Source organism: Saccopteryx leptura, chromosome 9, assembly GCF_036850995.1.
Source record: "Saccopteryx leptura isolate mSacLep1 chromosome 9, mSacLep1_pri_phased_curated, whole genome shotgun sequence".
NCBI lineage: Eukaryota > Metazoa > Chordata > Mammalia > Chiroptera > Emballonuridae > Saccopteryx > Saccopteryx leptura.
Window position 1 is genome coordinate 18,283,906 of NC_089511.1, and position 22,862 is coordinate 18,306,767.

At 48.5% G+C, this 22,862-nt stretch overlaps 1 protein-coding gene and 1 pseudogene across 1 annotated transcript in view; both read left to right on the forward strand.

Moving 5' to 3' along the window:
• Positions 1-1,635: 1,635 nt before the first annotated feature.
• The window catches only part of PSKH1 (protein serine kinase H1), a 36,129-nt gene continuing 14,902 nt past the window's right edge, over positions 1,636-22,862 (forward strand). The window contains exons 1-2 of the mRNA XM_066348421.1: positions 1,636-1,754; positions 17,730-18,756. Coding sequence (XP_066204518.1) covers positions 17,800-18,756 — 957 coding nt within the window. The 5' untranslated portion in view covers positions 1,636-1,754; positions 17,730-17,799. The remainder of the gene's footprint in view (positions 1,755-17,729; positions 18,757-22,862) is intronic.
• Positions 5,997-6,117, forward strand: LOC136381575 (small nucleolar RNA U3; annotated as a pseudogene).

Consider the following 22,862-nt stretch of genomic DNA (forward strand, 5'->3'; position numbering starts at 1 on the left):
GAACGAAGAGAGATGAGAAGCATCAATCATCAGTTTTTTGTTGTGAGACCTTAGTTGTTCATTGACTGTTTTCTCATATGTGCCTTGACTGCGGGGCTTCAGCAGACAGAGCAACCCCTTGCTCGAGCCAGCGACCTTGGGTCCAAGCTGGTGAATTTTTGCTCAAACCAGATGAACCTGCACTCAAGTTGGCGACCTCGGGTCTCAAACTTGGGTCTTTCCTCTGCATCCCAGTCCAACGCTCTATCCACTGCGCCACCGCCTGGTCAGGCAATAAATAAACATTTTTTAAAAAGATTTTGTTGGCCCTGGCCGGTTGGCTCAGTTGTAGAGCGTGGGCCTGGCCTGCAGGAATCCCGGGTTTGATTCCCAGCCAGGGCATACAGAAGAAGCGCCCATCTGCTTCTCCACCCCTCCCCCTCTCCTTCCTCTCTGTCTCTCTCTTCCCCTCCCACAGCTGAGGCTCCATTGGAGCAAAGTTGGCCCAGGCGCTGAGGATGGCTCTATGGCTTCTGCCTCAGGCACTAGAATGGCTCTGGTTGCAGCAGAGCAACGCCCCAGATGGGCAGAGCATCGCCCCCTGTTGTTTATTGTTTTTAGAGAGAGAAGATACAGGGTGAGGAGGAGCAGGATGCATCAACTCATAGTAGTTGCTTCTCTTACGTTCCTTGATCCGGCAAGCCAGGGGTTTTCAACTGGCCATCTCACCATTCCAGGTCTACACCTCATCCACTGCCCCACCACAGGTCAGGAATAACTGCAGTTTTCAAAAAATAGATTTGTTAATGAAATTTAAACCAATCCTTTGTGGAGTTTCAGAGGCACTTCCAGAAACCTGTTGAAAGGCATTCCAGTCGGCCTAGCGTGCGGAGGACCCGGGTTCGATTCCCGGCCAGGGCACACAGGAGAAGCGCCCATTTGCTTCTCCACCCCTCCGCCGCACTTTCCTCTCTGTCTCTCTCTTCCCCTCCCGCAGCCAAGGCTCCATTGGAGCAAAGATGGCCCGGGCGCTGGGGATGGCTCTGTGGCCTCTGCCTCAGGCGCTAGAGTGGCTCTGGTCGCAATATGGCGACGCCCAGGATGGGCAGAGCATCACCCCCTGGTGGGCAGAGCGTCGCCCCATGGTGGGCGTGCCGGGTGGATCCCGGTCGGGCGCATGCGGGAGTCTGTCTGACTGTCTCTCCCCATTTCCAGCTTCAGAAAAATGAAAAAAAAAAAAAAAAAAAAAAAAAGAAAGGCATTCCATCTCCAGCCTTGTATGACAGACAGTACCCTCTCCCCAACCACAAACTTGAAACTTTTTCCCAACGCAGCTCCTTTTCTTTTAACTTAATTTAACCTTTTTACATTAAATTTTCAATTATAGTTGACAATATTATTTTATATTAGTTTCTGGTGTACCTCCTCTTTCTGTAACACGTTCCTTCCGTAGCCTACAGTCTAACTACAACAATTAGGGAACAATTGAGATCCCCTCCCCACGCAGAGAGTTCGTCCCCGCCCTGAAGGAGTTGATTGGCAGGCCACGCTGGGAGCGCCCCCAACAGCGCAGCCAAGGCCCTTCCGAAGGTCCGCCCCCATCCCGCCCCGTAGGCGGTCCGGGTTTGTTTTGGCGTCAAGCGCGCTCTATGATGACGCCACGACGCTAACGCCTGAGGATGGCGGCGGCAGCGGCGGGGGTTGTGGCCGTGGCCACGGGCCCGAGAGGGTCAGCACAGCCACCAGGACGCCGAAGAGCCCACCGCCCCCGCGAGGTGAGGCGGCCCGGCCCAGGGCTACGGCCCAACGGGCGGGAGGGGCTGAGGAGCTGCGGCCACGGTCGCTTCCTGGCGCACCGGGCCTGTCCTTGCCCAGACCGGAGCCCTCGGCCCATGCCAGGTGTGCCGGGGCCTACGGGTCTGGGGAGCAGGCCAGACAATGGCTGCTCGGGGTCCCCGGTGTCCAAGTCTAAAGTGGCCTTGAAACGTGTTGCTGCTCTGGGTAGCCCTTCTCTGGGGTCTCGTGGACTTGTTGAACGTGGTCAGCTGCCCTGCCTGCTGTTCAGCCAGCCGGCGTCGGTCACGGTGAACTAACTAACCCGGTTTTCCTCACTCCCTTCTCGTGTCCAGCACCTACTCCACACCCCTCAACGCCAGGGGCTGGCGGGGAGCTGGTCGCTTCCTTATTCAGTCTGGGAAAGAGCAGGCCTGAGTCCAGCCAGGTCGCCTGCCCTGGAAACTAGTCATCCCTCTGTTTATAAGGGGAAGCCCAACTGTCCATGCTCACTCCCGCCAAATGGAGTTGCTGAAGTGATAATTCTCACCTGAATAAGAGCTTCACTGCCTAAAACCGGCTCCTTGGTTCCTTACAGGATAAAGTCTAAGCTTCTTAGGAAGGCATTCAGGGCTCTTCGTAATCTGAAAGGTCTAACCCTGAACTCATCACCTGGGCATTTCTGCCTTCTGTTTACATATTTTGTTGGGGCATGTAAGCCTTCTGTTAGCTCTGTGGTTTAATACCCTTGTGCTTAAATACACAATTTTCTCATTTTGTAATACTCTTATTTTCCCTTCCACCAGTATGAAAAATTTACATCTGTCTTTTAAAATTCACCTTAGGGCCCTGGCCTGTTGGCTCAGTGGTAGACCATTGGCCCAGCTTGCAGAGGTCCCTGGTTTGTTCTCGGGGCACACATGAGAAGTAGCCATCTGCTTCTCTTCTCTTTCCTCCCCATTCTCTCCTTTCTCACAGTCAGTGGCTCAGTTGGTCTGAGCATCAGCCCTGGGCGCTGAGGACTGCTTGTTAGTCCAAGAGTCGGCCTCAGGCAATGAGGATAGCTTGGTTTAGTGGAGCATTTGCCACTTAAAAAGAAAAATCACCTTAGATTTCATTTCCTTGGAAAAGCCTTCCTTACTTAACATGTAACCATTGATGACTCTGCAGTTTTGTTTTGTTTTTTGTATTTTTCTGAAGTGAAAAGCAGGGAGGCAGAGAGACTCCTGCATTCACCCTACCAGGCTCCACCCGGCATGCCCACTAGGGGGCGAGGCTCTGCCTGTCTGGGGCATTGCTCCGTTGCATCCGGAGCCATTCTAGTGCCTGAGATGGAGGCTGTTCAACGCCCAGGCCAACTTTGCTCCAATGGAGCCTTGGCTGCGGGAGGGGAAGAGAGAGAGAGAGAGGAAGGAGAGTGGGAAGGGTGGAGAAGCAGATGGGCACTTCTCCTCTGTGCCCGGCTGGGAATCAAACCCAGGACTTCCACACACTGGGCCAATGCTCTACCACTGAGAGAAACAGCCAGAGCCAACTCTGCTCTTTTATTCATGCTACTACTGTTGAGTACATCATGTTATGTCACATAATGGTGAGTTTGGGGTTGTGCTTTCTATCTGTACCTGAGTATATGGCTCTGCCTGGCATAAAGTGGAGCTAAAATCCACTGGGATAGGAAGCTGGTTTAAGAATGGATACTGACTCAGCTGTTTTTTGAGCACCTATTAGGGCCCAGGGTCTGAGATGAGCACAGCTAATGTGTATTTTGTGTTTGCGCATGCATGCATATGTGTGTGGTAGGTGTTGCAGCCTTGTCAACCTTGATGATCTAAAGTAGTTTTTCAAGATGCAAATTCAAGAGTCTTTTTGGTCCAGTGGGAAGGGCTAGCTGTGCCTTGTCGCCTTCTGTTGCAGTTTCATTGCCCATACTTTGGGGAGGCAGTGTGATTTGATGGTTAGACATGAGCTCTAGAGTCTGAAAGATGGAATAATTTCTGTCTTTTTTGAGATCTTGAGGCTCTTGAGTCCTATTTTGTTCATTGTAAAACAGTAATAATCATACCTACTCTGTGTGGTTGCAGAGAGGAGTGAGAGTGCATATAAGACACTTAGAACAGGTAGAACTCTATAAATGGAAGTCACTGTGTTTACTAATGTCTGTTCTACCCAGAATATGTCCCTTGCTAAAAGGAGATCTTATCTTAGTAAGCCTACTTGCTTTTCAGACTGAGCCTCATGTAGGAATCTATCTTGTGCTATGATTCCTCAAGGTCTTTTCTGGTCATCTGGGAAAGCTCTGACAAAACTGCTTCTTCTACTCTGTCCAGTTGTAGTGGGCCATTCCCCTAGGACCCTTGGCAAACTGTGGCTCGCGAGCCATATGCGGCTCTTTGGCCCCTTAAGTGTGGCTCTTCCACAAAATACCATGTGCGGGTGCTACCTAGATAAGGAATGTACCTACCTATATAGTTTAAGTTTAGAAAATTTGGCTCTCAAAAGAAATTTCAATCGTTGTAATGTTGATATTTGGCTCTGTTGACTAATGAGTTTGCCGACCACTGCCCTAGGAGAAATTCAGAATGCTGACTCACTAGAAGGTGGGTTTGCTGAATAAGCATATTGTCCAGATCTAATTGCAGTTCTTGGACTTGTTAAGTTATATTAATGGGCTAAAGAAAGTGCATCTTGCCTGACCAGGCGGTGGCGCAGTGGATAGAGTGTTGGACTGGGATGCGGAAAACCCAGGTTCGAGACCCCGAGGTCGCCAGCTTGAGCGCGGGCTTATCTGGTTTGAGCAAAGCTCACCAGCTTGGACCCAAGGTCACTGGCTTGAGCAAGGGGTTACTCGGTCTGTTGAAGGCCCACGGTCAAGGCACATATGAGAAAGCAATCAATGAACAACGAAGGTGTTGCAACACGCAACGAAAAACTAATGATTGATGCTTCTCATCTCTCCGTTCCTGTCTGTCTGTCCCTGTCTATCCTTCTCTCTGTCTCTGTAAAAAAAAAAAGAAGAAAAAAAGAAAGTGCATCTTTCAGGGAATCTGTTTGTTTCTGACACTGAGCTAGAATGGAATGCAGTACTCTTGCAGATCTTAGTGTCTGTGGAATCTGAAATAGATACTGGGATTCTTTGTCAGTCACATAAATGGGTGAGACTTTCATTTGGCCTTCTGTTATACTTTATAAATATGAGCATGTTATGTGGGCAATTTCAATCCTCTTCAGAGCTTCTCAACTGTATGATGTGAATGGGCTATAGGTGTTCAAGGCATTGGCCCTTAATCTTGGAGATAGATGAGAACATCTGTCTCCACTGATCATAGGGTACACAGAAAAGTTTGAGAAATACAGCCCTGAGAGAAAGGAAGCAATTCTGTTTGTTGAGAGCTGGAAAGAGACTTACTTATTTGAACTTATTTTCCTTCCAAGAATCTTACTCAGTGAATATTAAGCTAATTTGTGTTGGCTAGGTCATCACTGAGCTAATTCTTGGTACAGCCCTCTGTTGCCATGGTGTCTAATGTGATGCTAAAGTAGAAAAATGTGGTATTTTAATTTGCTGGGAGAAAATTATTTCAGAGGGACTCCTTCCAGGCTGCCAGCCTTTGAGTGGCCTCACAGGGCACCATAACGGTAATGGATTAAGGGATTCTTGATGTGGAGCCATCTGGGCTGTAAATTCCTTGAGAGCAGAGATTATGGCTACCTTCTTTTTTGTCTTTCACAGTCCCTGGCAAAGTTCCTGGCTCACAGCAGGAGCTCAGTAAATATTTGTGGGTTGAACTTTGGGATTTTGGAAGGAGAACCCCATATACGTTGCCAGAGTCCTTTTTTTTTTTTTTTTTGGTGACAGAGACAGAGTCAGAGAGAGGGACAGATAGGGACAGACGGACGGAAAGGGAGAGAGATGAGAAACATCAATTCTTCGTGCGGTTCCTTAGTTGTTCATTGATTGATTTCTCATATGTGCCTTGACCGGGGGCTACAGAAGACTGAGTGACCCCTTGCTCGAGCCAGCAACCTTGGGCTCAAGCTGGTGAGCCTTGCTCAAACCAGATGAGCCCGCGTTCAAGTTGGCGACCTCGGGGTTTCAAACCTGGGTCCTCTGCGTTCCAGTTCGATGCTCTATCCACTGTGCAACCGCCTGGTCACGCGAGTTTGTATTTTTGACAGTGGGATGGGCAGTAGGTAGGATGTCTTGGTGTAGTTAGGGTCACAATAAAATGAGGAAGACACCCACAAGGAAGAGTTGCAGTGTTCTCTCCTGAGCGTGAAGCTGGCTCTTGGTGTTGCTTGTGCAACTGCCTTTTTTTTTTTTTCCTCGTATTTTTCTGAAGCTGGAAACGGGGAGGGACAGTCAGACAGACTCCCGCATGCGCCCGACCGGGATCCACCCGGCACGCCCACCAGGGGGCGACGCTCTGCCCACCAGGGGGCGATGCTCTGCCTCGACCAGAGCCACTCTAGTGCCTGGGGCAGAGGCCAGGGAGCCATCCCCAGCGCCCGGGCCATCTTTGCTCCAATGGAGCCTTGGCTGCGGGAGGGGAAGAGAGAGACAGAGAGGAAGGGGGGGGGGGTGGAGAAGCAAATGGGCACTTCTCCTATGTGCCCTGGCCGGGAATTGAATCCGGGTCCCCCGCACGCCAGGCCGACGCTCTACTGCTGAGCCAACTGGCCAGGGCCTGCAACTGCCTTTTGTCATTGATGATCGTTCTTCTCTTCCTTTGGGAGAGTAAGAGGGAGAGGATGCAGTCTGAGTGGTTTTTGTTAAAAATAAAATGAGGAAGACACAACAAATTGTTGAACCTCTTTCCCTCTCTCAGTCGTAAGGCAGGAGTCTGCCCACCAATTATCATGTTCTTTTTTTTTTTTAATTAATTAATTTATTCTTTTTTTTTTTTTTAGAGAGGAGAGGGAGAGACAGAGAGAGTAGAGAGACGGGGGGCGGGGGGAGGAGCTGGAAGCATCAACTCCCATATGTGCCTTGACGAGGCAAGCCCAGGGTTTCGAACCGGTGACCTCAGCATTTCCAGGTCAACGCTTTATCCACTGCGCCACCACAGGTCAGACATATCATGTTCTTGAGAAGTGAGGTCCCAAGTTGCTACATTCTAAAGAGAAGTCATAACACTTTTTATTCTGAAATAATACTAAAAGTTAAAACATTCTAGAAATGAAAAATGTACAGTTGTCTTTAGACACAAACATGAATAAATTGGTGTATAGTCCTCCAGCATTTTTTTCTTATGCATATACTAGTCTATACATTTCTATAATATGTATTTTTGTTACCTTTTAAATTTATTTATTTATTTTTTTTTTGGGGGGGGGTATTTTTTTTGAAGTAGGAAACAGGGAGGCAGTCAGACAGACTCCCGCATGCGCCCAACTGGGATCCACCCAGCACGCCCACCAGGGGGCAATGCTCTGCCTATCTGGGGCTTCGCTCTGTTGTAACCACAGCCATTCTAACGCCTGAGGCAGAGGCCAGAGAGCCATCCTTAGCGCCCGGGCCAACTTTGCTCCAATGGAACCTTGGCTGCGGGAGAGGAAGAGAGAGACAGAGAGGAAGGAGAGGGGGAGGGGTGGAGAAGCAGGTGGGCGCTTCTACTGTGTGCCCTGGCTGGGAATCGAACCCAGGACTCCTGCACGCCAGGCCGACGCTCTACCACTGAGCCAACTGGCCAGGGCCTACCTTTTTAAATTTTATTTATTTTTTTTAACTAGAGCGACAGAGACAGACAGGAATGGAGAGAGATGAAAAGCATTTCTTAGTGTGTCACTTTAGTTCATTGATTGCTTCTCATATGTGCCTTGACCCGGGGTAGTGGGGTTCAGCTGAGCCAGTGACCCCTTGCTCAAGCCAGTGACCTTGGGCTCAAGTCAGCGACCTTTGGGCTCAAGCCAGCCACCATGGAGTCATGTCTATGATCCTACACTCAGGCTGGCAACTTCAGGGTTTCAAACCTGAGTCCTCACATTCCAGGTTGACGCTCTAACCACTGTGCAACCGCCTGGTCAGTCTGTTAACTTAAAAAATAGAATACGTGGTGATGATTTTAAAATATAGCAACAGTACAGCCTGACGTGGCGGTGGCGCAGTGGGTAGAGCGTCGAACTGGGATGCGGAAGACCCAGGTTTGAGACCCCGAGGTTGCTGGCTTGAGCAAGGGGTTACTCGGTCTGCTGAAGGCCCGCAGTCAAGGCACATATGAGAAAGCAATCAATGAACAATTTAAGGTGTTGCAATGCGCAACAAAAAACTAATAATTGATGCTTCTCATCTATCTCTTTGTTCCTGTCTGTCTGTCCCTGTCTATCCCTCTCTCTGAATCTCTATCTCTGTAAAATAAATAAATAAAAAATATAGCAACAGCACAGAAGTATATAAAGTGAGAAGTAAAAGCTCCCCTTCCTTCCTTCTGCCTGTTCCCTTCACATTCTCATACCCTAGAGACAATTCTGTCAATAGTTTCTCTTCTACCCTTCCAGGATAAGTTTTTTCTATATGTATGTCTGACTTAAAAATTCATCACTGGACATATGCTTTACCTGCTATTTTTTTTTTTAAAGATTTTATTTATTCATTTTAGAGAGAGGAGACAGAGTGAAAGGCCAAGAGAGAGAAGGGGGAGGAGCAGGAAGCATCAACTCCCATACGTGCCTTGACCAGGCAAGCCCGGGGTTTTGAACCGGCAACCTCAGTGTTCCAGGTCAATGCTTTTACCCACTGCGCCACCGCAGGTCAGGCTTTACCTGCTATTTTTAAACTACTTAATACATCACAGACGTGGATCCTGGCATAAAGCCACTCAATAAAATTAAGTAACTGGTATCTTTGTCAATATATATGGATTTACCTCATTTTATTTTCTTATTTTCATTTCTTTATGTGTTAAGTGGATAATTTTTTTTTCTCCTAGTTTTTTTCCCTCATTTAAAAAAAAATTTGTTTTTAAATTTTTTACAGAGACAGAGAATGAGTCAGAGAGAGGGATAGACAGGAATAGACAGACAGGAATGGAGAGGGATGAGAAGCAACAATCATTAGTTTTTCATTGCGAGTTGCAACACTAGTTGTTCATTGATTGCTTTCTCATATGTGCCTTGACCGCGGGCCTTCAGCAGACCGAGTAACCCCTTGCTGGAGCCAGCAACCTTGGGCTCAAGCTGGTGGGCTTTTGCTCAAACCAGATGAGCCCGCGCTCAAGCTGGCGACCTCGGGGTCTCGAACCTGGGTGCTCTGCATCCCAGTTCGACGCTCTATCCACTGCGCCACTGCCTGGTCAGGCTTTCCCTCATTTTTAAAAAGATTTTACTTATTGATTTTTAGAGAGAGAGTGAGAGAAGAGGGGGGAGGAGCGGGAAGCCTAACACATAAGTTTCTTCTTGTATGTGCCTTGACCAGGCAAGCCCGGGGTTTTAAACTGGTGTACTCAGTGTTCCAGGTTGACACTCTGTCCACTGCACTGCCACAGGTCAGGCAAGTTTACCTCATTCTTTTCAAAAGCTGCAGTTCATTTCATGATAGGAATATATCTTAAGTTATTTAATTATTCTCTTACTGATCATTATTTGGGTTGTTTCCATTTCTTCCTTATTATAAAGAATGCTGCCATACACTTTATTATACAAATATATCTTTGTATATTTGTGAAAGTGATTTAATAGTATTATTTCTGAAAATGAAATTACTGATCCTATGTCAGTTTTCTTGTTTCAAAAAGCAGAATCATGAAAGAATAAAACACACACACACACACACACACACACACACACACCCACACACACACCCACCCACCCACCCAGGATCACGTAGTTCCCCCTAAAGCTGCATAGACATAGGTTTTTGTCTAAAGTGATGGGCTTCTTTGACTGATATATCTCTGCTTGCCTCATGATGGTTAGATGTGCTGTTTAGCAGTAATTATTTCTTGGATTACTGAAAAATTACTGCCTACTTCATTTTGATAGATAATCTTTTAAAACATGGGAGTAGAATATAGAAATCTTTGTAGGCAAAAGGTTGTGAAACTGCTGTGAAGAACAATTTTAGGGAATGTTATTAAGAGGGCTGTGTGCCTGTGGGCCCCTGTCTGGGAGACATCCACAGAACTGGCTTCTGTGTTTAGGAAATTGTTTCAGAATCCATCTTTGCCCCCTTCTTCTAGGCCCCAGGCCTCCCCCACAGATGGGGTCAGGTCTGGCAGCTTATGATAAATTTGCTTTGGAGTTCAGAAAACAATCTGTAAAACCCAGATAGACCAGAGAGTTCCAGCCTCCTCTGTTGTTGAGGACATTTACACAGGCCCGTAGAGCATGGCTGTGGTTTAACCAGCAATCTGGCCCCCTTCTGCCACTTGAAATTTCTGAGGTTCTGGGGTTGTTGCCTCATAGCAAACAAAAATCCGAGAGCCAGACCACCTTTCGTTTACTGTTAGTGAACGCTCTGAGCTTAGCACATTGCTGTTTGCCACAGAGAGAGTTCTAGAAGTGGCCCCTTCCCTCAAGGGGCTAACAACTCTAGTGACCAGAGGCAATCAAGAGTACACAAGTGAGCAGTGTGACCCAGATTATTTTTCTTCTTAAGATTTTATTTTTTGATTTTACAGAGAGAGGAAGGAGTGGATAGTAAGAAGTATCAACTCATAGTTGCTTCACTTTAGTTATTTGTTGATTGCTTGTGTATGTACCTTGACTGAGCAAGCCTAGTGTTTCGAACCTGTGACCTCAGCATTCCAGATCAACACTTTATTCACTGCGCCACCACAGGTCAGGCCCTAGATTGTATTTGGAATGGAGGTTTCAAAAGACAGTCCCTTCAGGAAGTTTTGGTGATTCACCAGCTGAGTGATAAAAGAAAGAATTGAGGCCTTGACCTGATGAGGCCCAGCTCTGGTATTCCTGGAGTTTTTCCTACATAATGGAAGGAGCTCTAGATGGAGAATCAGGAGGTTTGGGTCCATGCTCAGCCATCACTATTTGAGTGAGCTTCATTTCTGTAGACTACAGTGTAGAGTATTATTGAGGACAGTAGTGTTGAATAGGCACTCTTGCCCACTGCCATACTCTGTCCAACACACTTGCTTTTCTTGAGAAGTGCTTTCTTTTTGATATTTGTTTGCATGGTCTTTTGGGGGTGGGGTTTACTTTATTTTAATTGAATTTATTGGGGTACAGGTTCAGGTATGCAACTCAATAAAACATCATCTGACCATTGCATTGTGTGCCCATCGCTTCAAGCAATCTCTTTTGCCCCATTATCCCCCCTTTGCCCACCTCCACCTATCCCATGCCCCCTTTCCCACTGGCTATCATCACACTGTTGTCTGTGTCTACATGTTATATAGAAATTTTTATTTTTGCTTAATCCCTTCACCTTCTTTTATTAAGTCCCCCAACCACCCTCTGACAGTTGTCAGTCTGTTCTTTTTTTATTTTTTTAAGCTTTTTTAAATTTTTTTAAATTTTTTTTAAATTTATTCATTTTTAGAGAGGAGAGAGAGAGAGAGAGAGAGAGAGAGAGAAGGGGGGAGGAGCTGGAAGCATCAACTCCCATATATGCCTTGACCAGGCAAGCCCAGGGTTTCGAACCAGCAACCTCAGCATTTCCAGGTCGACGCTTTATCCACTGCGCCACCACAGGTCAGGCACTACCACAGCTTTTTTATCCACTTATCTATTGATGGGCACTTGGGCTGTTTCCAGATCTTGGCTATTGTAAATAATGCTGCACTGAATATGAGAATGCATATATTTTTTCAAATTAGTGTTTTGGGATTCTTAGAATATATTCCCAAAGTGGGATTGCTGTGTCAAAAGGCAGTTCCATTTTTATTTTTATTTTATTTTTTTTCTGAAGCTGGAAACGGGGAGGGACAGTCAGACAGACTCCCGCATGCGCCCGACCGGGATCCACCCGGCACGCGGGCGATGCTCTGCCCCTCTGGGGCGTCGCTCTGTCGTGACCAGAGCCACTCTAGCGCCTGGGGCAGAGGCCAAGGAGCCATCCCCAGCGCCCGGGCCATCTTTGCTCCAATGGAGCCTTGGCTGCGGGAGGGGAAGAGAGAGACAGAGAGGAAGGAGGGGGGGGGGTGGAGAAGCAAATGGGCGCTTCTCCTATGTGCCCTGGCCGGGAATCGAACCTGGATCCCCCGCACGCCAGGCCGACGCTCTACCGCTGAGCCAACCGGCCAGGGCCCATTGATTGCTTTCTCATATCTACCTTGACTGGGAGTTCTCCATCTGAGCCCTTGCTCAAGCCAGTGACCCTCGGCTCAAGCCAGGAACCTTGGGCTTCAAGCTAGTGACCATGGGGTCATGTCTATGATCCCATGCTCAAGCTGGTCACCCCGCATTCAAGCTAGTGAGCCCACACTTGAGCCAGATGAGCTCATGCTTAAGCGGGTGACCTCAGGGTTTTGAACCTGGGTCTTCTGTGTCCCAGGCCGATGCTCAATGTACTGTGCCACCGTCTGGTCAGGGCACTTTTTTTAAATTAACTAAATTTATTGGATGACTGGTTCTCATGTCCTCCGCTATTATTTTTTTAAGTGGGAGGCGGGGAAGATAGACTCCTGCATGCACCCCAACTGGGATCCACCCAGCAACCCCCATCTGGGGCCAAGGCTCAACTCAACCTAGCTATCCTCAGCGTCTAAGGCTGATGTTTGGACCAACCAAGCTATCCTCAGTGCCCAGGGCCGATGCTTGAACCAGTCAAGCCACTGACTGTGAGAAGCAAAGAGAGAGAGAAGGGGGAGAGGGAGGGGAAGAGAAATAGATGGTTGCTTCTCATGTGTGCCCTGACTGAGGATAGAACCTGGGATGTCTGCATGCCTGCAGATGCTCTGTCCACTGAGCAGATCAGCCAGGGCCCATGTCCTTCATTCTTTTTTTTTTTTTTTAACAGAGACAGAGAGAGAGTCAGAGAGAGGGATAGATAGGGACAGACAGATAGGAATGGAGAGAGATGAGAAGCATCAATCATTAGTTTTTCGTTGCGACACCTTAGTTGTTCATTGATTGCTTTCTCATATGTGCCCTGACTGTGGGGCTACAGCAGACTGAGGGACCCCTTGCTCAAGCCAGCGACCTTGGGTCCAAGCTGGTGAGCTTTGCTCAAACCAGATGAGCCCGCACTCAAGCTGGCGACCTTGGGGTCTCGAACCTGGGTCCTCTGCATCCCAGTCCGACGCTCTATCCATTGTGCCACCGCCTGGTCAGGCCATGTCCTTCATTCCTTAAGGCTTTATTAATTTTATTTATTTATTATTATTATTTTTTACATAGGCAGAGATAGACAGGAACAGACAGACAGGAACGGAGAGAGAGATGAGAAGCATCAATCATTAGTTTTTCATTGTGCGTTGCGACTTCTTAGTTGTTCATTGATTGCTTTCCCACATGTGCCCTGACCGCGAGCCTTCAGCAGACCGAGCAACCCCTTGCTGGAGCCAGCGACCTTGGGTCCAAGCTGGTGAGCTCTTTGCTCAAGCCAGATGAGCCTGCGCTCAAGCTGGCGACCTCGGGGTCTCAAACCTGGGTCCTTCTGCATCCCAGTCTGACGCTCTATCCACTGCGCCACCACCTGATCAGGCCATGTCCTTCATTCTTGATGTGTAGTTAAGAAGGTGAGGTACCAAAGCCCTGGCCGGTTGGCTCAGTGGTAGAGCGTCGGCCTGGCGTGCAGGAGTCCCGGGTTCGATTCCCGGCCAGGGCACACAGGAGAAGCACCCATCTGCTTCTCCACCCCTCCCCCTCTCCTTCCTCTCTGTCTCTCTTCCCCTCCTGCAGCCAAGGCTCCATTGGAGCAAGGTTGACCCGGGCGCTGAGGATGGCTCCGTGGCCTCTGCCTCAGGTGCTAGAATGGCTCTGGTTACAACAGAGCGATGCCCCAGATGGGCAGAGCATCGCCCCCTGGTGGGCATGCCAGGTGGATCCCGGTCGGGCGCCATGAGGGAGTCTGTCTGACTGCCTCCCTGTTTCCAACTTCAGAAAAATACAGAAAAAAAAAAAAAAAGTTGAGGTACCAGTATCAACCCATCTTTGAAGAGTTTCTAATTGGAACAAATGTGAGAGAGACTGTGTTCCAGGAAGGTCAGAGATGGATAATCCTTAGCTCTCTCACTACTAACTTGAAATCCTTCTGCAAGCTTTGTTTGTTTAAAGTGAAAAGTCAGGCCTTTTTTTTTTTTTTTTACAGAGACAGAGAGAGAGTCAGAGAGAGGGATAGTTACAGACAGACCGGAACGGAGAGAGATGAGAAGCATCAATCATCAGTTTTTCTTTGCAACACCTTAATTGTTCATTGATTGCTTTCTCATATGTGCCTTGACCGTGAGACTTCAGCAGACCTAGTAACCCCTTGCTCAAGCCAGTGTCCTTGGATCAAAGCTGGTGAGCTTTGCTCAAGCCAGATGAGCCTGTGCTCAAGCTGGCGACCTCGGGGTCTTGAACCTGGATCCTCCCCATCCCAGTCCGACGCTGTATCCACTGCGCCACCATCTGGTCAGGCCAGGCTTTTTCTTTTGTAAAACTTAGTTTTTCTCATCAGGACCAGACTAGATATGCACACTTAAATAAAAAGAACCAGTGTGGGGCCAGTATGACCTGTGGTGGCGCAATGGGTAAAGCGTCAACCTGGAAACGCTGAGGTTGCCAGTTCAAAACCCTGGGCTTGCCTGGTCAAGGCACATATGGGAGTTGATGCTTCCTGCTCCTCCCCCCTTCTCTCTCTCTCTTTCCCCTCTCTATAATGAATAAATAAAATCTTTTTTTTTTTTTTTTTTTAAAAAGGACCAGTGTGTATGCTTGGAGACATTTATTTTGTGGCTCTACGGTTCTGCCTCCTCACTAGGAAGAAGTGACATCTGAGTAATGGTGTTGGGTCATTCATGCAGTTTGTCTTTTCTCTGAATAGTGGTAGACATTTCTTACCGTATGGTCTTAGGGATCAGGAGCCTGTGTTCTTCCTCAGGAATTCTGGCTCAAGAACTATCCTTTTTCTGAAAAGCCCTTTACTGTATTGAGGTCTTGTGTTTTCTCTGAAGGAAGAGATGAGTTTGCAAAATTCCAAAGTCTATAGTTCTAATCTTTGGCCTCTGTGACAAGGAACCTTCTTTCTTTCTTTTTTTTCTCCCTCCTTCCCTCCCTCCCTCCCTCCCTCTCTCCCTCCCTCCCTCCCTCCTTCCTTCTTCCCCCACCTTCCCTCCCTCCCCCCTTCTTCCCTCCCTTCCTTCTTTCCCTTTCTTGCATTGACTTATTTTAGAGAGTCAGAGAGAGGGGGGGGAGAGAGAGAGAGAGAGAAAGAAAATCATTCATTTGTTGTTTCACTTTGTTGTGCCTTCATTGGTCCCTTCCTGTATGTACCCTGACTAGTGATTGAATCCACAGTCTTGGTATTTTGGGATGACTCTCTAACCGACTGAGCTAAACAGCCTTTTTAAATGTCTTTGTTTAAACACCATTTCCTGAACTTTTTTTTAAAATTCAGTGAGAGGAGGGGAGGCAGAGAGATGGACTCCCGCATGCACCCCAACCGGGACCCACCCAGTCAGCCCCCTAGGGGGCGATGCTCTGTCCATCTTGGGCCTTGCTCCGTTGTTCAGGAACCAACCTCTTCTTAGTACCTGAGGCGGAGGCCATGGAGCCATCCTCAGCACCTGTGGCCAACTCACTCCAGTTGAGCCATGGCTGTAGAACGGGAAGAAAGAGAGAGAGAGAAGTGAGAGGGGGAAGGATGGAGAAGCAGATGGTCTCTTTTTCTGTGTGCCCTGACTGGGAATCAAACCTGTGACATCCACATGCTGGGTCAAGGCTCTATCACTGAGCCAACCAGCCTAACACGTACCATGCTATATTGAAATTATTTTTTTTTGTATTTTTCTGAAATGAGAAGCAGGGAGGCAGGCAGAGAGACAGATTCCCGCATGTACCCAACTGGGATCCACCCAGCATGCCCACTAGGGAGCGAGGCTCTGCCCATCTTGGGCATTGCTCCACTGCAACTGGAGCCATTCTAGTGCCTGGGGCAAAGGCCATGGAACCATCCTCAGAGCCCAGGCCAACTTTGCTACAATGGAGCCTTGACTGCAGGAGGGGAAGAGAGAGATAGAGAAGAAGGAGAGAGGAAAGGGTGGAGAAGTAGATGGGTGGTTCTTCTGTGTGCCCCGTCTGGGAATCAAACCCGGGACTTCTACACACCAGACTGACGCTCTACCACTGAGCCAACAGGCCAGGGCCTTGAAATTGTTTTTATGCTTTTTATTTAGATGATGAGTTGGTTTTTTAAAAATTATTTTATTTATTGATTTTACAGACAGAGGAAGAGAGTGGGAGCAAGAAGGAGCAACTCATAGTTGCTTCACTTTAGTTGTTCATTGGCTGCTTGTTGTATGTGTCTTGACTGAGGAAGCCCAGGGTTTTGAACAGGTGACCTCAGTATTCCAGGTCAATGCTCTATCCACAGCACCACCACAAGTCAGGCTAGAGACTATGAGTTTATTGACCATATTTTGCTTGTGTTTTGTGTGTGTGTGTGTATGTATGTTGAAGTATAACCTACATTGGATGTCTTACTCATTCCTGTATCTCTAGTGGGTGTTCAATAAATGTTTGATTTGAACTGATCATTTTATTCTTATTTCTGTATGTCATAATGAATAGGAAATCTTGAGCTCTTTTCTTTCACCTGTGGGCTCTTCAGATAGACTTAGAGAAGGGCAGCTTAGGTAGAAGTGACCTCTGAAATGTAATACTGCCACACTTCACCTTGTCCAAGGTCCCACGAACCAAAGGATATTAAGGTATCGGAACATTCCTGTCTGGGAAACAAATTGGGAAGCCTCCTGGATCCTCATCCCAAGGAAGCAAAGTACCCTAATCCACAGCCTGAATCACTTCTGGATGAAGCTGGTAGTGTCCTTCTAAGCTCAAAGCTCCCTCTGCCTCTTGAATGATGCTCAGTGTGGTGGCTGCCCGGTGGCAGTATGCTAAGGCTTGTGGTCCTGAGTTCACTGGAATTGATTTCAGCTAGCTCTGGTACTTGTGTGACATTTTAGCCATTCATGTGGTGACTAGGGGAAGTCAGAAACCCTGAGATGGTGTTTCACTGTCAGGGCAAAGATGGTGCATTAGCAAAGTAGTGGGAACTGTCCAAGAAAGAGTTAGGTTGGGGCAGAGCCCTGGGGCAGAGGGTGGAAGTTGCAGGGGGATCGATGATGCCTGCAGGAGGCAGAGAGGGCCAGGAAAGACATACATGAGAGAGGCCTTGGGGAAGCAGTTTTCTGAGCCCTGGTGAGTGATAGTGTTGGAGAGCAGTCCTCCAACACTATATACCCCCCATTTCAGGATTAGATGAGTCAGAGTAATAGGAATGGTTTTAACATTTAAAAAACATAGAACTTCAGCCTGACCTGTGGTGGCACAGTGGATAAAGTGTCGACCTGGAATGCCAAGGTCGCCAGTTCGAAACCCTGGGCTTGCCTGGTCAAGGCACATACAGGAAAGAACTACAGTGAGTTGATGCTTCCTGTTCTCCCTCATCTCTCTCTTTCTATCTCTCCTCTCTCTCTAAATCAATCAATAAATAAAAAAAATTAAAACAAAACAAAACATAGAACTTCAAAAAAAGCACATAGAACTTCAACTAGGATAAGGAACCCAGGCAGAGTAGGAAGGAACGTGGAGGCAGTAACAGCTGAGCCTAGTGCATGCTCCTGCCCTCTATCAGGGTTGAAGAGTAGCATGAGAATCAGATCTGGGGAGATGTAAGTGAAGACCATGATGCTTAGATCCAGCTTTCATCTAGAATTTCATTGAGCCTGGGCTCTGAGCACTCAGGGAATCCAGAAAAGAACCAGGTGTTCAGGCTAGGATTATCGAGGGACAAGGAGGAGGGGGAGGAGGATGGCTGGTATCCCTTCAGAGGTGTCCCTAGCTATGCTGAGTTGTCCTCTCTTCTGTCTGCATAGGTATAGACGGGGCGCTGCCTGCAGAGCAGGTGCTGCCAGCCTCGCTGGAGAGGATGCCCCCGTTTCCGTGATGGGCTGTGGGACAAGCAAGGTCCTTCCCGAGCCACCCAAGGATGTCCAGCTGGATCTGGTCAAGAAGGTGGAACCCTTCAGTGGCACTAAGAGTGATGTGTATAAGCACTTCATCACGGAGGTGGACAGTGTCGGCCCTCTCAAAGCTGGGCTTCCAGCCGGCAGTCAGTGTGCAAATCCCTGCCCTGGTGCCCCCACTACTGGCCACACAGAGCCTCCCTCAGAACCACCACGCAGGGCCAGGGTGGCTAAGTACAGGGCCAAGTTCGATCCACGTGTGACAGCCAAGTATGACATCAAAGCCCTGATTGGCCGAGGCAGCTTCAGCCGAGTGGTACGTGTGGAGCACCGGGCAACCCGGCAGCCATATGCCATCAAGATGATTGAGACCAAGTACCGGGAGGGGCGGGAGGTATGTGAGTCGGAGCTGCGTGTGCTGCGTCGGGTGCGCCACGCCAACATCATCCAGCTGGTGGAGGTATTTGAGACTCAGGAGCGTGTGTACATGGTGATGGAGCTGGCCACTGGTGGAGAGCTGTTTGACCGCATCATTGCCAAGGGTTCTTTCACTGAGCGTGACGCGACACGGGTGCTGCAGATGGTGCTGGATGGCGTTCGGTATCTGCATGCACTGGGCATCACACACCGAGACCTCAAGCCTGAGAATCTGCTCTACTACCACCCAGGCACTGACTCCAAGATCATCATCACCGACTTTGGCCTGGCCAGTGCTCGCAAGAAGGGTGACGACTGCTTGATGAAAACCACTTGTGGCACACCCGAGTACATTGCCCCTGAAGTCCTGGTTCGAAAGCCCTACACCAACTCAGTGGACATGTGGGCATTGGGTGTTATCGCCTACATCCTGCTTAGTGGCACTATGCCCTTTGAAGATGACAACCGCACCCGGCTATACCGACAGATCCTCAGGGGCAAGTACAGTTACTCTGGGGAGGTGAGTCTGCCCTGCCCTGAGGATGTTGGGAGGCCCATGCTTGGGAGGCTCTATTCTGCAGCTCTCCATCAGAGGGATGTACCCTGATGGCCGTGCTGGTGGGGCCAGGCAGGTAATGTAAAAGTGATGAAGTGAGACTGGTAGAGTTGTCTGAGTTTGGGTTCCCCCAAAAGTGAGTCCTAAGACAAGGATTTGCAAGTGGATGGTTTAACTGGGATGTGATTCCAGTAAGCACACATGAAGGGTGGGGAAAATGAGGCAGAAAGGGAAAAAGCCAATTCAACCTCACTTGGGATTTTGTGAGTAATCATGTGGAACGTGTCTCAGAATTATACCCTTGAGGGGCAGGGAAGTGGGTGGCTTTTAATTTATTGACTCCTTTATGAGTAAGGATTTTCTTTGGGGATTTTAATCCCTAGGCTTCTTGGCTGTCCTGTTTGCCAACTAATGTCAGAGAAAGTCCTCAGACACAGCCTGACCTGTGGTGGCGCAGTGGATAAAGCATCGACCTGGAAATGCTGAGGTCGCCGGTTCGAAACCCTGGGCTTGCCTGGTCAAGGCACATATGGGAGTTGATGCTTCCAGCTCCTCCCCCCTTCTCTCTCTCTGTCTCTCTCCTCTGTCTCTCTCCCTCCCTCTCTCTCTCTCTCTCTCCCTCTCTCTCTCCTCTCTAAAAATGAATAAATAAAATAAAAATTAAAAAAAAAAAAAGAAAGAAAGTGCTCAGGCAGAGAAGCAGAGAGCTGCAGGTGCTGGAGGTGGGAAGCTATTAGCACACACAGGGGCACCACAGCTGTAGGTGAGCTCAGATGGGCCTCTACAGTACCTGCTCCGTGGGGATTGGGTCAAGCTAGAGTGACCATACTTTGCTTAAGGAGCAGCTGCTGCTCATCTCTGTCCAGCCTTGCCACACAGCACTGAGACCCCATGCTTCTAGACATTCCAGTTTTTGAAAGAGAATCAGAAAAATCTTATCTTAAAATGTTAGAATCTAATTCACATATTTAACCAGTGCCTTGTGTGCCAACAAACAGTAATCTGCAGGCCAGAGTCAAACAGCTGGCCATCAGTTTGTGTCTGTTGATCCATTGATAACCTGAAAAAATCCATTAGGTTTCAGGACTGCTGGGAGCTGAAAGAGGTGCAGAAAAAGTCAGCTGGGTGTTCATAGGCAGGAGGCTGACTGGGTAGGAGATGAGGCAGACCACGGGAAATAGCACTGCCCGCTAGAGCATAATGGTGTGCTCAGGGAGGCTGTGAAGAAAAGAATGTGCTTTATGGCTTTATGTGGGAGGTCAAGTAAGCTTTGTAGGACAGGATTCTGCCAAGGCAGTGGGGACCATCCCCAAGTACTTTATACAGAGTGCTTCCCCCAGTGTTCTCTCAGGCCTGGGCTTGTGAGGAGCTGTCTTGTCCATGCTTCTTTTTTTTTTTTTTTTTTTTTTTTTTTTTGTCCATGCTTCTTGAGTAACCTGCATGGAGGGGAGGGAAGCTGTGGGACCAGATCCCTTCTTCAGGCCAGCTTTCCTTCCAGGGATTTGGTCTGGGCCCTCTCTGGCCCCAGCCAGCTGACCAGAGTAGCATTTCCTGCAGGAGTCACCCAAAAGCCTCACACCAATTTTCTTTCAGCATCTGAGGTCATATGCTCCATCTTCCTCCTTGTCAGCTTCCAGAAAGGGTCTTGGAGTCAGTCAAAGACTTCCTTCTCTGGGGGATTCCCAGATCACGTGTCTTAGGGTGATGTGAGGAAGGGAGGGAAGCTTTCCTCTTCAGGCCACCTCTGCTGACCACAGGCAGAGGGGAAACTGGAACGTTCTTCCAACTCCCCCATAACATTTCTTATGATTTTTTTTTTTGCTCCAAATGCATTCAACAAAACAAGTGCTGGCTGGCTGGGAAGCCCCACCTACAATGTTGTGATCACAGAAGACATTGCCCTACTCACTCTCTGGGCTGGGTTTCATCAAGGATCAGAAGACCCAGAATCCACCTCACAGAGGCAGTGTTGTGCCTAGGCCTTGCCTGGTTTGCTGCTCTCTGGGAGCTCTCACCTTTGAGCTCTGTGTGCTGCCAGGCTGTTGAGGGTCTCACTGGCAAAAGGAGTAGCAAACTTAGCTATGGGAGGGAGGGAGGTTTCCCAAGAAATGCTGACGAAGAAAAGAATCTTTAGAAAAGTCTAGATTTGCCCAAAAGTTCCTGATTCTGGCAGTTGCTGAACAGGCAGTTTATCTAATTGGAACTTGCAGAGTCTTGCTGACTGGCTATTGATTATCTGAGGGTGGAGAATGACAGATTAAGGGGATACTGAATGGATGTAGGCTTCCTGATCCTACTGTAGCCACAAGACCTGGGTCCTGAGATTCTACTTCTTGCTCTGCTGGAATCATAAGGTATGAATCTGAGGTTTCCAGTATTTAGGGGTCTCTGCCTGACCTTTGGCCCTAGTACCTTTAATCAGTTTCCAATTCCAGAGTTGCATCACCTTCTGACAGAGCTCTGGATTGGGAGGGATTTGTCTGGATAGTTTCTTCGATGAGGAGGCCTCCTCATTAGATCAGGCTTTCTGAACTGGAGACCAGTCATCTGACTTTCTGTTCTGCTGATCATTGCCTATGAATAAGTGCAGTTGGGGAAGATGGAGAGAGACATGAAGGACTTTTCCTATCACCATGAGGCCTCAGATTGCTTGGGGAGGAAGGACTAGAAATACGAAATGTCCACAGGATGAACCCTTGTCAAGCATATGCCACACATACCTTGGCATAGAGCCACTGGGCCTGGGCAGTCTGGAACGTGGGCTGTGGGGCTCAAGGCAGGTGGCTGGGCCCCCTTCTTAAGGCTGGGCCCTGTCCCTGCCACCAATCCAGCCATCTGTCTTATTCTGTGTGATAGTCAATTGCTCTTTTAAAGGCCATCTAAATGAGTAAGGCCCTGCCAGAAAACCTGCTAGAGAACATGCCACATTGAGAGTGTTTCAGTCTGACTCTGTGTATAGATAAAGGACTGCCCACTTGGAGCTCAGCAAGGGTTGGATGTATGCATTCCTCAGCTGACAGTAAGTCCCATGGTACTTCTTGCCTTTTTAGGGACACTTTTTCTGCCACTTGCCCCCTCATAGTGGTGCCTCATGCATACCAGGTACTATCCAGTGCGCTCACTCCCCAAAGGCTCAGTCCATGCAGTCCGTTACCCTCAGTGTTTTCTGTGGACTTAAATAGAAGATTTCCGGCCCTGGCCGGTTGGCTCAGCGGTAGAGCGTTGGCCTGGCGTGCGGGGGACCCGGGTTCGATTCCCGGCCAGGGCACATAGGAGAAGCGCCCATTTGCTTCTCCACCCCCCCCCCTTCCTCTCTGTCTCTCTCTTCCCCTCCCGCAGCCGAGGCTCCATTGGAGCAAAGATGGCCCGGGTGCTGGGGATGGCTCCTTGGCCTCTGCCCCAGGCGCTAGAGTGGCTCTGGTCGTGGCAGAGCGACGCCCCGGAGGGGCAGAGCATCGCCCCCTGGTGGGCAGAGCGTCGCCCCTGGTGGGCGTGCCGGGATCTCCGTTTCCAGCTTCAGAAAAATACAAAAAAAAATAAAAATAAAAAAAATAAAAAATAATAAATAGAAGATTTCCTGCAGGACAGGCTTTCAGCAGGAGTAGGCTCAGAGGGTAGAACATGTCTGACTGTGCTTCACAATAAATGAGATTGTTTGGGATGATGGAACAGAGGTTAAAGAGGGTGGACAGGCCTAGTGTTTGGTGTTAGGAGCTCTGTAGTGCTGGAGGGTACATGGAGATCAGAAGCTTTGGGTGGGAGGGAGCCCTCTAGGTCAGGGGTCCCCAAACTTTTTACACAGGGGGCCAGTTCACTGTCCCTCAGACCGTTGGAGGGCTGGACTATAAAAAAACTATGAACAAATCCCTATGCACACTGCACATATCTTATTTTAAAGTAAAAAAAAAAAGGAATTAATACAATATTTAAAATAAAGAACAAGTAAATTTAAATCAACAGACTGACCAGTATTTCAATGGGAACTATGCTCCTCTCACTGACCATCAATGAAAGAAATGCCTCTTCCGGAAGTGTGGCAGGGCCGGATAAATGGCCTCAGGGGGCCACAT